Consider the following 14,087-nt stretch of genomic DNA (forward strand, 5'->3'; position numbering starts at 1 on the left):
ATGCTGGGCTATATGGAAGAGAAATTCCTAGATTGAAGGAAAACAAATTGGGGTTGAGACTTGGTTGCTGGTGGCAGTTCAGCAGCAACAAGAAGCCCCTTGACTGGTTTGTCCCAGGCTTGTTTCAGGGAGCTGCTCAGGAAGCAGAGGTGAAAAGGGACCTGTTGCCTCTAATGATCTACGAGGTCTTTGGCAGGTCTTTGGCTTGAGTATCTCCAGGCTGACTGGTAGGGATGCAGTAGGTGAAGCTCAGCCTATTCTTGTTTATACAGGGAATGTTTCAGATACCAAACTCTGTTAACAGAGACGCTTGTGATGACTGAAAGTTTATGGAAGCATGCTACTAAATTTAGCTCTTATCAGGAGGAAAAACAGGCTTGTCCTTTTCCAGATTTGGAAGAGAACCTAACAGAGCTAACCATAGCTCTGTTTGGACCTATGGCTTTATTTCTAAGCAATGTCTTTCCAAGCTGGCCAAGGTATGATCTGTATCTTCTGGATTAAGCAAGAGCGAAGCAATGGTTAACTGCCCAGGGCTGGCAGGGAGAGCGGGAATGTCAGGAATGCTTAGAGGTGGCTTGGATAGGTCTCAGGTCTTCAGAGTGTTTCATGGGGTTTGTAGAAGGCTTGGAGCATAATTGGACGTGCTCTTGTGATCAAGTTGGAGCAGTTTAAGAAGTAGAAACTTGGCACTGAGTGTACTAGTGCTCCTTGGCTGGGGCAAAGTAAAGCAGTTTGTCTGAAAGTACAATGTGAAAGGGCATCTCCTTTGCATTGCACCAAAGTAGGTGTGCTTGTGGGTGCTGTGTCTTGGTTGATAGGGGCACCCCATCACTTAATCTTGCTCTACAAACTTATTTGTCTGCTTTCTCGTTCTTGTTCACCTGGAAGTTTCAACTCGTGTTTAGGGAAATCCATTTCTGTTTTGGAACTGTAGAGGGTCATGCAGTGTTCTGGGAAGTTAAGAAATGCTGAAAGCTGCAAAAATTGGATTAAAAATTCAATGGGGTGCCTGAACCTTCTAAAGAAGTTTTAGCTGTGTTTGAAGTCATTAAGCATAATTCAATAACTCATAACCCAAGAAATCACCTATAGGAAAATTAGTGAAGGTTAATCTAGATTAGAATGAAAGTAGACCAACCAAAGCAGTTCTTGCGAAGCGTACGCTAGCAGAGCACTTGGGTTTCTGGTGCTTTACACAGGCAGAACTAAATTGCAAAACACGCTTCCACTGAAGCAGAACTTGCAGAATTTTAACATGGGAACTAAGTTGTTTTTTTTTTTTTTGCTCCTTCCTAGCCTGTGTAACCCATTAGGAGAATAGATTTGAAGCCACAGAAATGTTAGACATCTTCAACTGGCAAATTTTCAAGGGAAGCAGATACGTGATGTACTCCTGGGCTGGTCCTGGCTTTGTTTGAAGGCTCTGCTATCACCTTTGCCTTGCTCATGGCCTCTGTGCTTTTTCTCTTTTACAGGAATGGGGTGAATGTGGAAGGGGCAACACACAAACAAGTGGTGGACCTGATTCGTGCAGGAGAGAAGGAGTTAATTCTGACTGTGTTGTCCGTACCTCCCCACGAGGCAGATAACCTTGATCCAAGTGATGACTCTTTGGGGCAGTCGTTCTATGACTACACAGAAAAACAAGCTGTGCCCATCTCCATCCCTACGTACAAGCACGTGGAGCAAAACGGCGAGAAGTTCGTGGTTAGTATCGGTTTGGGCTGTGCCTTCTGGAGGTCAGCACGGGTCCGCGCCCTGAGCTGATCTGCTCCGTGGTGTTAGTGACAATTGATGGCAACTCTTTCTGTGTTCAGGATGGAGATGAATTAATCTATTATTGACTGTTTTTGAAACTGTTTTATTTAGGCTCACCTCTCCTTCTTGCCATGCTTGGTTATTCTTTGGCAGCTATTTTTTGTGTGCTGGGAAATTTTTTATTAATGCAGCTTGGGTACCTTGATTTCTTGTGAAGATTAAATAGGGAGTCATTATTTAGCTTGTATGTGCTTTTATATTTGTGCCTTCTATTTTACACCAAGCGCTAAGGACATCAGTGATGGATGGAAAAGCAATAAGAGCAGATGCCTGGGAGCACAACTTCCCAGCTACAGAATGAAACTGCTGCAATTGGGGTTGGTTTTCCTCTGCCTTTCCTGAGAGCATGCTGTGTGAGAGTGAACCTCTGCCCTGTGTAGAACAAGGTTTTGGAGGCATGGTGTGATTTCTTGTGCTCCCATTTTCCATAGTGACTGTCTTTGTGCGTGCAGTAGTTCTGATGCCTGGGAAACAAGTGCCTGACCTCTTCTGTGTGCTGATGAGCTCTGTGCGAGTTGTTCTTTTTCTCTTCTCTTTTGTGGGTGTGGGTGGAAATGATTGTAGAAAGTCTTTCCTTTGGGTGCCCCCTCCCAGTTGCGTTTGCTGGGGAGGCTGGCACTCAGTTTCAGAGAGAACATGATCTGTAATAAAAGTACCTGAAATGGATGCATCCTCTGAGGCTTAAGATTAATTCTGGCTTATTAGGGAATCACAGAATCGTTTAGGTTGGAAGGGACCTCTGGAGATCATCTAGTCCAACCTCCCTGTTCAAGCAGGGTCACCTAGAGCATATTGCCCAGGATCACATCCAGACGGGTTTTGAAGATCTCCAGCGAAGGAGACTCCACCACCTCTCTGGGCAACCTGTTCCAATGCTCTGTCACCCTCACAGTGAAGAAGTTTTTCCTCAGGTTCAGATGGGACTTCCTGTGGTTCAGTTTCTGCCCATTGCCTCTTGTCCTGTCGCTGGGCACCACGGAGAAGAGGCTGGCCTCATCCTCTTGACACTCCCCCTTCAGATACTTATACACTGTCTGTGGAAAAGAAATGTTGTTTTTCACATTTCTGATACGCTTCCCTTCTCTCAGAAGTGTAGCAAGTTGGGGGGACCCTGTCTTGTTCCATGTGGCAATTCTCATTGTGCTCCCATGATCTCAGAAGAATCTCATCACTTCCTATTGCAGAACACTCCTCTGTTTTGGTTTTTCTTAGTTTCAGTGAAGTTTTACTAATTATGGATTGAATCAACTGCAAAATCAGATGCTGCTATACAGGCTATATGCTGCCATGATCAGCCACAGTTTAGCACTTAAATATTGTTATCTTGATGGCATTTATTGCACTTAGAGCTGAGAGTATGCACTGGGCTTGAAAGGGAGATGCTGGTAGCTACACCAGAGATGCTATTAGCTTGCACCTATGCTCTGACTTGAGGTGCCCTTGCAGTTGGAATAACAACTGTAAAAATGGCCCTATTTTAGTGGATCAAACCTTCTGAGCTGCAGCAACAGACCTGCTAAACCCATGGCTTTTGCTCCTGTTAGCGCTACAAAGCAGCTGTCGCTGTCCAGGTGTGTGCAGACTTTGCTTGCAGCATCCCCTGTTTTAGCTCTGGAGCTCACAGTTTTGGCACTACATTTCCTTCTGTGCCTGACATGCTGCTATGGGTGTAGGGCTGCTCTGTGGGGATGTCTGTGTAACCTCTCACTTCAGCAACCGCTCCAGTCTTGATCTGGGGTGCTGTCTGATATTTGCCATCTTGAGATCCCAACAGATTGTGAACTGTGGCCAGGCCTCCACCTGCTTACTTCAGTTTTGGGCTACTTTCAGATGTACTCCTCAAGCTTGCTGCTGAATTGTGGCAATTACTCTGCGGTCAGGATATGCTGAGACCAAACTCATCCCTACTGCTGCTGTGGCACCAGCAGCATTGTGCTGGAGATCTTGTGGCACTAGGGTAGTAGAATAATTAAAGTTGGAAGGGATGTCAGGATGACTGACCGAAGGAGATACGAAGTTCTTGGGACCCGCTCCTGTGGCTTGCCCTTAGATGGAGGAGTAGGATAAGGCTGGCCTGTGGCACTAGACACAGTGATTTCTTTTCCAGGCAGAACAAACAGGAAGCAGCCTGGAGAGATGTCTGAAGTGGGTTGGATGAAGGCAGACATATACTCAGAATTGTTTCGTCTTGCAACGTTTGGGGTGTGTTTAAGGTTCTCAGTTGGCCAGGCCTTGCTTGGCTGTTCCACTTGATTGCCTGGTTGTGTTATGTTCGCAGACGCTTGGCTTGCAGACTTCAGGGGGCTTGCTGATACTCCAGCACTCTGCATCTCACTGTACAGCTTGCTGCTAACCATTGCTTTGTGAACATGCCTCAGGTCTGAGCTGCAGAAAGGATCAGCAGAGCCTGCAGCCAAACTCCAGCTGGCTCTGTGTTTCAATAAGCAACTGGTAGAGACAAAAGCCTGCCACAAGGGCAGTATTCTTCCCTCTGCGAACAACCTGTTGTTGCTGCGAACAACCAGTCGCCCAGCTCCTGAGGTAGCCTGTAGCTTTAAAGGGGGAGCTGAATATTCTCACAGGTCCAGCTTTCAGCACCTAAATGCTGGAGGGGGTCTCAAACTGGGTTAGTCATACCAATGTCCCGATCATATTTTTCTACTGCTCTATGTGCCATCTACATTTTGCCAGAGCTAGGGAACTGTGCCTAGGAGGGCTAGGAGTCCTAGGAGGGCTGAATGATGAAGCTGAGGGACTTAGGACATGATGCTAAGGATCAGGGGTCTTAAATATGATGCTGCTTTGCCTCGTGGCTTGAAGGTTTCCGTCATACACTGACTCCTTTCACCCTCCCAGACTGCACGTTAGGTTTAACTGGAGCAGCCTGCCTCAGGACACGATTGCATTTGTAATGTGAAGCGCCGGGAGACGGATGACGAATTGGCTCCTGGCTCATCACTTTTTCCTCTCCCAGCTGAGGATGGAAGTGTTTTCCCAGGGAAAGCATGAGCCAGCATTGGTGTTGCAGAAACAGAATGTGTGTGTATGTATGTGAGGAAAGGCAGAGAGGGTTCGGTTACACTCAGCTCCTCCAAAGAGTCAGACTCCTGTGCAAAGTGTATCACTTCAACATGTCACCGTAGCCCGTGCCTCTCTGAATGGGACAGATGGGATCCTTGGGAGAATGAAGGCTGCAGGATCATAGCCAAGCAGAGTGTGAACAGGGAGCGGGTGCTTTCCCCACGACCCTGCTATCCCAGCCCCAGGCACCACACCTCCATGCAGGATGCTGTCAGCTTGGGTATACTGTATGGGGCAGGAGCAAAAGGGTCGTAGAAACATGAGTTTAAAGAAGGAAGATGCTAGGGAGCTACAGGGAAATGGTGGGATCCTAGCGGCCAGCTGGACAGAAGCACAGCCTGAGGCTGCCTGCTCTTTACTGGACTAACAATAGCTATTGTTCTGATCTCCTGATCCCATTCTGGCATCTTCTGCCCCACCAAGGGCAGTCCTGGAGAGATTGAACGCTTCTTAAAAGAGAAGAAATTAAAGTTTTATTGGGAAACAATCCTTTTTTGAAGGTCTCCAGTCAGGTATTTGGAGTGCAAATGTGGAGGAGAAATGACCTGGGATTCTGGGACCATTTTGGCTCTCCTCTTAGGAGCAGGTTGGGCCTTGCTGTTCTTTGAGTCCTCTGAGAGCTGCTGAAGCCACCCTATGTGTGTCTTGGCATGTGCCTCTCAATAGTCTCCACCTCCCTGCTCTGCCAGCCCTTTGGCTTTGGGAGGATGGTGGAGGATGATGCTCTGCTCTAGAGGAAGGGCTGTGGTTGCAAACACTTCCTTTGTGCAACATAAAAAAAAAAAAAAGTGTGAACCTGCTCTCTTCCCGCTACATCCCTTTCCTCATGTGAAGCTAATTAAGGTAACATGCTACTGTTTGGGGCTTCCTTATCACTGAGGGCATATTAGCAATGCCTAGATAAAAGCTTGTTTAACTTGTGAGACTGAGCAGATTGGCTTTAAAAATGGAGGCGGCTGGTTAATGAATGGGAAAGAAATTCCCTGAAGAGCAATACAACGCTGGGAAATGTGCTGTGACCATAACTCTGCTCTGAGTTTCTTATTTGGGACCAGAGGCCTATTTCCTTAACGGTGTCCACAATGAAACTGGAAGAGTGTACAGATAGCAAAGAAGCTAGTTAGTGTGGGGTGTTTCTAATTGATTTAATGCCTCCCCTCCCATGGGCTCTCTCGCACAGTTGGTACCTGACAGCTGCCAGGGGCTGTGTCCAGATGCAGACATAAGCCTCAAGCTTGATTTGGGACCTCCCTGTGTCTCAGGGGAAAGTATTTGTGACCCTGAATCCAGAGCAAAGCTCTGGGGCTTTTGCTGCAACACGAGGCTCAGTGCTGCAGCAAGCTGGAAATTCAGCCATCGTTACAAACTCATCTGGGATGTGAGAAGGCTCTTGTGGCTGAAAACAGCTGATGTGACTGGCATGGTTGCTGCTCTGACATTGAGCTAGTATGGACCCTCCTGGGTGCAGCCCATACAGAAAGTGATCCAGGCGAAAGCTGTGACTGCTGGATCGGGGCTCAGGGCATTTCATAAAGGGTTTGGGGTGCATTTCTTCTCTCCTTGTAGTGGAAGGGCACCTTGAGCTTGTGCTGACCCTGCTGCTGTTGAAAGGAGGTGGAGATGGTAGTTGGAATGTAATTTCACTATTTATATCATTTTCTCATTCTACCTCAAATCCTCCTGATTTAGTTTTGTGCTACCTGTGTATCTGGGAAGGCAGGGCTATACCGGTTTGTATTTGGAAAGTGTTTTTGAACCCTGGTGAGACTTCTTTCCTCTCTGCCAGGTGTACAACGTTTACATGGCAGGCCGCCAGCTCTGTTCAAAGCGGTACCGGGAGTTTGCCATCCTGCACCAGAACCTGAAACGGGAATTTGCCAACTTCACTTTCCCACGTCTCCCAGGGAAGTGGCCGTTCTCTTTGTCGGAGCAGCAGCTGGACGCCCGGCGGCGAGGGCTTGAGGAGTACCTGGAGAAAGGTATGGTGCCTGTGTGAACTCAGAGGAGAGCCCAGGTTGTGTGCTGCCTTCCTCACAAGTGGGAAACAATTCTCAGGGGTACATCCTTCCACGGTGATCCTAAAGCTTGAACTTCACTGTCATTTGTTTATCTTTGAGGGAAAGAAGCTTGTTTGTAGCTGGATTGGATTTTACAGTTGAAATGCTGAGAGGGAACTCAAACTTGCCAGGGCTTAATGATGCATGTGTTTATTGGCTGGCAGTGCACTTACAGCAACGAAATGTATAATTAGTTTTTAATGCTCAACGAGCTTTTATTTATTGTGTTGTATTACTTGCCAGTAATCTTGGAGATTGAGGGAGAAGAGGAAGAGGAGGGAAGCTTTGGAATGGGGAGAAAGTTGCATTTGAGACCTTTTAGATTTGATTCAGTGGTGTGAACGTAAGAGGCTCTCTTCTTACTCAGCACCTAGAAGTAAAACCCCTCTTTCCATAATAGTGGCAGCTCAGGTTTTCCCACCCAGCTGATATCTCAGCCCTGCCTTTCCCAGCTCATTTGTCTCCATCATTTGCCAACTGGATGGAGGACTGATTGAATGTCAGAGGCAACGTGATACAGTTGGGGTCAAAATTTCTTGCTGAACTTGGCCTGAATTCGCAAAATAGCTTCAGTCCCTCTGGAAGAACTTTTTAGAGGCAAAAGTACTATCTTATGAAATACTTACCCGCTTTTAAGTATAGTTTAAACCTCCTGTTGGCTGTGTGCTTGGGGCCTAGATTTCAACCGTTGGGAGTTATTCAACATCACTTAATGCTTATGTCTTGCTATTGTAGAGGATTCCCTGCATATCAGTCTTCATGCTAGTAAACCTGATACAACCCTAGAAAACCCTTGCTTTGAGAGGACTTTTCCTGACCTGGTAGGTCCAGGTTGGTAGAGACCAACGAGATGGTAGATAACACCTTGTTTCATGCAGCCCATGAAACAGTTATTACTCTTGTGCCTGTCTTCCTTCAGACTGGTCCCGGGAGAGAGGGTACTGTCTTTATCCTGGGTAACCCCACTAACCAGTGCTCTCTGTCCTGCAGTGTGTTCGATACGAGTCATTGGGGAGAGCGACATCATGCAAGAGTTCCTGTCAGAGTCAGACGAGGTAGGCACACAGGGGATAGCACTGAAACTCTGCCTTGACCTTCACTGTTGCAAACAGAGGCTGCAAATGCTTGATAGAGCTGGATCAGGGAGCAAGGATGCTCCCTGCCAAAGTACCAGTTAGCTGAATAGAAAACCATGGCAAAAACCGAAGACTGTAGTTTGCTGTCCATCTGTTGTATTGCACGTAGGAGACCTTTTCAGTTTTGCAGCTGCTAAGAAGAGCTTTGCTGCTCTTGGAGGTGTGCAAAGACCAGTCAGCCGTGAGGCCTCATTTCTTAGCCCAGCCCTCTGGGCTAAGGGGAGACCTAGTGAAAAGTACATTCGCCGACTTTCCTGTTGGTCTCTGTTGCTTGTGGCAGTCCAGGTGGTCTTGCAATTGTGAGCTGTTCGTATTTGTCACCCTTTGGACAGAAAGTCAACAGGCACGCTAAATACCAGCCCATCCAACTGCTTCTCCTGAGATTTGGATTGTAGGCAGCAGCAGTGACCTCTAGCTTACTTGCCCTCTAGCTGCTGCTTTTTTTCCAACCTTTCTGTGGTGCACTGAGTTGCTCTGTCCAAGAGCTTTCTCTTACTCTTCACTGGCATACCCAGGAATGGAAAATCCTACCCCATCATAGTCTGAAGCAGTTTGCTCAGCTTCCTGTCTCGAAGCAGAGCTTGCATCTTCCTTTTTCTTTCAGCATTTCTCTGATGCAGTCTGAAATCAGATTTTTGAGGCTGGCAGAGCAGCTGGGCTTTTCCTGGTTATTAAAAGTGACTGTGTGTAAGTGACCCTTTTAATTAGCCAGTCCAAGGGCTTGTGCAAGACAATAGTCCATAGAGCTCAGGGCTCAGTGCATGTGATCGAATCTAGGTGTCTGCCTCGGGAGATGCACTGAACTCTGCACTCAGTTCTGTCAGCTGGATATGTGGGCTAAAGCATGCCTAGTTAACACAAGTACCTGTACGGTGGACACTGAACCTGGAGGAGATTCTTCCAAGCCCAGGTGACTGTCTAAAGGATTCTGGCGATTTTCTATTCTTTTCTCTTCCTTTAGAATTACAACGGTGTCTCAGACGTGGAGCTCAGAGTAGCATTACCAGATATAACGACAGTGACGGTCAGGGTCAAAAAGAACAGCACTACAGACCAGGTGTACCAGGTGAGCTGCATGTTTCTTGCCTTAACTGGAAGGTTAATGCAATTCAGACTTAGAACTAAGACCCTATAGATGCCTGCTTGCCTCCCTCTGCTGCTCTCGAGAGCAGGTGGGCATCAGTGATGCAGCTTTGCTGTAGTGGAAGGGAGAGCAATGCTAGAGAAGTGTTACCTTATGCCTTGCTGAAGCAGCATTTTCTTTGGCAGGCTTGTCTGCAAGGGCAGAGTAATCTCTGAATTAATTTTCACTGATAATATCTTAAAGCTGGCGGATGGCTCTAAGCGCTAGACAGATTGTGTATTATGGCTGTGGTGAAGGAGTTGGATCCAAGTGCTGTCTGCATCCAGTGTATGAGTCTCGTGACTGTGTGGCAGGACAGCAACCCGAGTAAGGGTAGCAACCCATCCTGGGAATAGCCTGAGCAGGTTACTGGTTTGCAAGTGGCCTGAGGCCCAGTGCTTTAAGCAGAAAATTGAGAACAACTGACTTTAGCCAGCACTGCTGGGGGAAAAGTGGAAGCTGTCAGTGAATTGGGGGAATAAGAGGATGTAAGGGAGACCCTTTTCTAAGGGGGAACTCATAATAGATAAATTATTGCTGCAAGTGAGGGAGCCATAGGGTTGCAAAAGAGCAGACCCTCAGGAGCTCCAGAACTGCTGAGCAGAGTTCTGCAAATGGATTGGATTTGTGATGTGTTCATGCATTCGAGACCCAGACTACTGAATTTAGTGTAGCCTCAATCAAGGTCTATTAGATGCAGCTGTGGCATTAGCATGCAGGAGTGAAGTATTGTTGAGGAAAACTCCTAAGGGAGGTGTGCATGCCTCTTGTATTAGGAACTGAAACTAGAGGCATCAGAAGAAAAGATGGCCTAATTGTCAGCAGTGGTGGCACTTAAAATCTAGAGCACTTTACAGGAGGGCAAAAGCAGGAGAATCTAAGCCCTTGCTAAAGAAAAAGCTTATTGTTGTTACTGGAAGTGTATTTAGGTTTTCCTTGGAGACAAATACCTGGCTAGCGTAAGCTTGTGAATAATCTGTATGAAGTTGGCCTTTGCCCTGCGGAAGGACTGCCAGAAATTGGTTCCTGTTTTGCTGACCCCGTTTTCCCGTTTGGTTGCTCTTTAGGCTGTGGCTGCTAAGGTTGGAATGGACAGTATTACCGCAAACTACTTCGCCTTGTTTGAAGTGATCAATCACTCCTTTGGTAAGTCTTTTAATCCCCTTGATGCTGACAGGCAACCGAGGAAAAAGTTCTGCGGTGTTAGCAGAGTCCAGTGGCACTCTCATCGAGGTCTTATCTGTGCTCTCAAACTGAGGAGCCCCTGGGAGGCACAGTAAGCTCTGATAATGAGGAGCCCTCAAAGTTTGGTGGCTTTTTTGCTTCTGCTGCTGCTTGACTTTCCCTTTCTTAAACAGTTCAAGGAGACAAGCTTTTTGTTAAGCGGAGACACTCATTTTTGTTCAGTTCAAAGGGGCCACTGCACTTAGAAAAAGTGGCCAGTATCATTGAAACGCAACCAACTCTGGAGAGGGGAGTGCCAGCTGCATCTTGGTGCAGAGTGAAGGTGCTGGAAAAGAAATTGGATCGAGGGCACACTCAATCTGCACTCTCATGGGAAGTGTGGAGCAATGTCCAGCCCTTTAGAGACAAGCCTTTTTCTGAAGGGATGCATGCTGCAAACTACATCTTAGTTTTTCATCTGTCCTTCAGTGTTTGAATCCTGATGGTAATTGAGGCTTGACTGTGGGGTTCTGAGTGATTGTTTTGGCACTTGAGCAATGGCCATCCTTCCAGCTTAGCATGCTTTGGTGTCTGCTGGCTGCTGTTCAGACTTGAGGCTGCAGCAATCTCTGATTTCACCCAGCTTCATGCCTGGCTGGCTGAAGCTGGAGAGAGTCGGAAATGTTGCAGTCATACCACAAAACGGGTGTAGTGGGTTTTTTCCTGTGTTGGATTGTGAGCCAAAGGTATTTCTCATAACTAGCTGGGCATCTTTATTTCTAGATGGTCTTCCCTATATGTCTCAAGCTTATCAAAAAGCCTAAAAGCGGCCTTGTTTTTATGCATTGTAGGAAGAGATTTCTAGAACTGTTCCTCATGTTTGCAAAATCCTGGCTTGAGTGCCGGGGCAGTTTTTAGGTTCTTAAAGCCCTTCTAAACTGATCTATCTCACAAAACAGACTGAGGGTCAGCAAAGTTTGCCACTCCCCCTCAGTCTTCTGTAAGACTGTTGTCATCACAGAACTGCCTCTGCACCCCTGAGTTGGTGGTCACTTGCCGAGGGATACCTGGCCCTGAGGTGACAAAGCAGGACACGGACACAGTGGGGAAGTCCCAGGACCGGAGGGCAATGTGTTTCCAGATTGCCGAGGCTGGGCAGGGCGGCGCAGAGAGCCTCAAGTGGGGGTACCCAGGCATGAGAGAGAGGACACTGCAGCACGTTGGCAGTTTTGTGCAGGAAGCTCTACGTTGCCAGATTCTAACTGGTGCTATTAATTTCTTGTTCCTGTGAGTGCTGTGCTTCTCAAACTGCACTGAAAAGTAAGAACTCTAGTTAACCTTTATGGCTTGCGCTTTCCTGACACTCGCTATGAACAACCACATTTATTCCTATCTGGATACGCTCAATTTAATTTCCTTGGGACCTGTAAGCTCCATCTGCAGTAAGATAGTGACCATATTCCTACCTGATAAGGGAGATGTACTGGCACTCACCTTTTTTGTCCATCATAGTCAAGTGAAGCTGATTTGAATGCAATAATCATTCCAACAGGGGCTTACTGGGTGGCGCAGCTGCTCCAGCTTGGCTGAGCGCTGCAGCAGATTTTGTCCTGGCTCTGGTGGCAGGCTGCCGGGTTGGAGAGGTCCTTCTCCCATGCAGCAGGAGAGTCTTGTGGCAGCTCTGTGGCCTGTCTTCTCAGGCAGCAATAAGCTGCAAAGGCTGGGAGTCACAGGAATGAGTTGTTTCAGGTCACCATGAGGACAAGGAGATGTCCCTGTAGGTAGCTATGGAGAAATGGAAACTTAGGCTGAAAAGACTCCCTTGGGGGATTGGGGACAGTCCTAAACAGTGTTCTGCAAGGTATGTTGTGAAAATGCTGCGTAGGATCACAGTGCCCTGTACTTAAGGCAGCTCCTTGTGCTCACCAAAGGATAAAATCAAACTGTTGTGCTGATGCTTGACAAACCTGCTCTTCCTCTGCTGAGCGAGGTGTCCTCGGCTTGTGCCCTGCCCAGCTGGATGGCTGGCAGCTGGGCAACAGCATTCCCAGCCAGTCCTGGCATCTGCTGAGAGGAGTTTAGTTTCAAGGGAATTCCTGATGGTGGTTGAGCTAGAGGCGATTGCAATGGACCAGCGTGGTCTGACGCAGTGGAAGGAGGTATTGAAAAAAGCTGAATTTGATCAGGGAAGGAGAAGAAAAGGCCTTGAAGGCAGAGCTATGATCCTGATCCTGGCTGGAGAATGGGAAGAAGCTTTGCTGGGTTGGCTCAGCTAATGGCCTTCACTAGCGTTGATTTGTATAGCAGCCGAGCCCAGGTCACAGCCAAACACTGATGATGCTGCACATGGGGCAATGCACTTACCTCCGCGTCCTGTGCTTCTTCCAGTGCGCAAACTGGCACCCAATGAATTCCCCCACAAACTCTACGTGCAAAACTACACCTCGGCAGTGCCGGGAACGTGCCTGACCATCCGGAAATGGCTTTTCACTACAGAAGAAGAAGTTCTTCTCAACGACAACGACCTTGCGGTCACCTACTTCTTCCACCAGGTAGGTGCCTGGGAACTCCTTAGGTCGATGCTTTGCTGGAGGTGAGACAACACCTGCTGGTAGTCAAGTGCTCAGCTCCCAAAACTGCTCCAAAAACTGCTCTCTGTTGGCATACTGGCACCACAGAGTACGAACCTGAGGGACAGTCCTGCTTAGATAACTTCAAGGAACGGAAGCCTGTGTCTGGGTGTCTTGGTGAACTTGTGGTGAAGTCCTGATTAGACGGGGAGACAGGACTCCTGGGTTCTGCTGCTCTCATTTGCTCTGGGAAGGCAACTAAAAGGAACCTGGGAGGTTGGACTCCTTGGGTAGGATTCATTTTCCTCAGCTCTGTACGTCATCAGTGAAGATGTCTGTGACCAGCTGGGGTACAAACTTCTCCCTGTTGACTGTAAGAGCCAGGGACTTTTCTGCCTGTGATTTTATTTGACCCATTTTATGCCAATACTCTAGGATGAAGTGAGTCTGAGAAGAGCCATGTTCTCCCCGTTGACTGTATAAAGCCAATCTAGGATGACCAGCTCAGAGGTAGATCTCTGCAGAGTTCAATAAAATGAATCCTGGTCTGTGTCTGTCTTAACCACCAAAAATGCTGTCCCAGTGCCCTCTGATCTGGGACCTGTACCAGCCTCTGGTACAAATTAAAAATAAAAGCAGTACTTGTCAAGTTATTTGCTCTCCTAGACTGGTTCTTTTTTTACTGGTTGGCAGTTTTAAAAGTTGCTTTGTGTGTGGGCAAGGGTCGTTGCAGGGCAGAGTCTGGGTGTGCAGGTGAGGACCTAAAGGAAGGGATTGTGTACCTGCTCAGTCCTGCCAAGTAAAAAGAACTTTTCCTGCCAACACTGCTCTCCAGCAGCACAGCAGGTAAAAGCCAGCACTGCTCTGGAGATGGTTGCACGCACGTGTCTGGAGTGGAAGGGTTGTACGAGCCTGTCCTTGCCTGTGTTTTTCGAAAGTCAAAAGCAGGACACCAAGTACTAGCTTTTCCCAATCCTTCCTCTTTTGCCAAAGGACGTTCTTCTGAAGTCCTTCTAGATGGTCAGGACTCCGGAGCCTTATGTTCCTCAAGGCAGGTAGAGGCTTGTGGCTGTGAGCACAGACAGGAGAGGCAGGAACTACCCCTTTGCCTCTCTGGGTACGTTGGTCACCTCCT

At 47.7% G+C, this 14,087-nt stretch overlaps 1 protein-coding gene across 2 annotated transcripts in view; it reads left to right on the forward strand.

The window, feature by feature from the left end:
• The window catches only part of SNX27 (sorting nexin 27), a 42,032-nt gene that overhangs the window by 12,590 nt on the left and 15,355 nt on the right, over nucleotides 1-14,087 (forward strand). For both annotated transcript variants that reach the window (XM_068922005.1, XM_068922006.1), the window contains exons 2-7: nucleotides 1,479-1,710; nucleotides 6,689-6,881; nucleotides 7,950-8,014; nucleotides 9,057-9,161; nucleotides 10,286-10,364; nucleotides 12,771-12,934. In XM_068922005.1, coding sequence (XP_068778106.1) covers nucleotides 1,479-1,710; nucleotides 6,689-6,881; nucleotides 7,950-8,014; nucleotides 9,057-9,161; nucleotides 10,286-10,364; nucleotides 12,771-12,934 — 838 coding nt within the window. The remainder of the gene's footprint in view (nucleotides 1-1,478; nucleotides 1,711-6,688; nucleotides 6,882-7,949; nucleotides 8,015-9,056; nucleotides 9,162-10,285; nucleotides 10,365-12,770; nucleotides 12,935-14,087) is intronic.

Source organism: Struthio camelus, chromosome 30 (genome assembly GCF_040807025.1).
Source record: "Struthio camelus isolate bStrCam1 chromosome 30, bStrCam1.hap1, whole genome shotgun sequence".
NCBI lineage: Eukaryota > Metazoa > Chordata > Aves > Struthioniformes > Struthionidae > Struthio > Struthio camelus.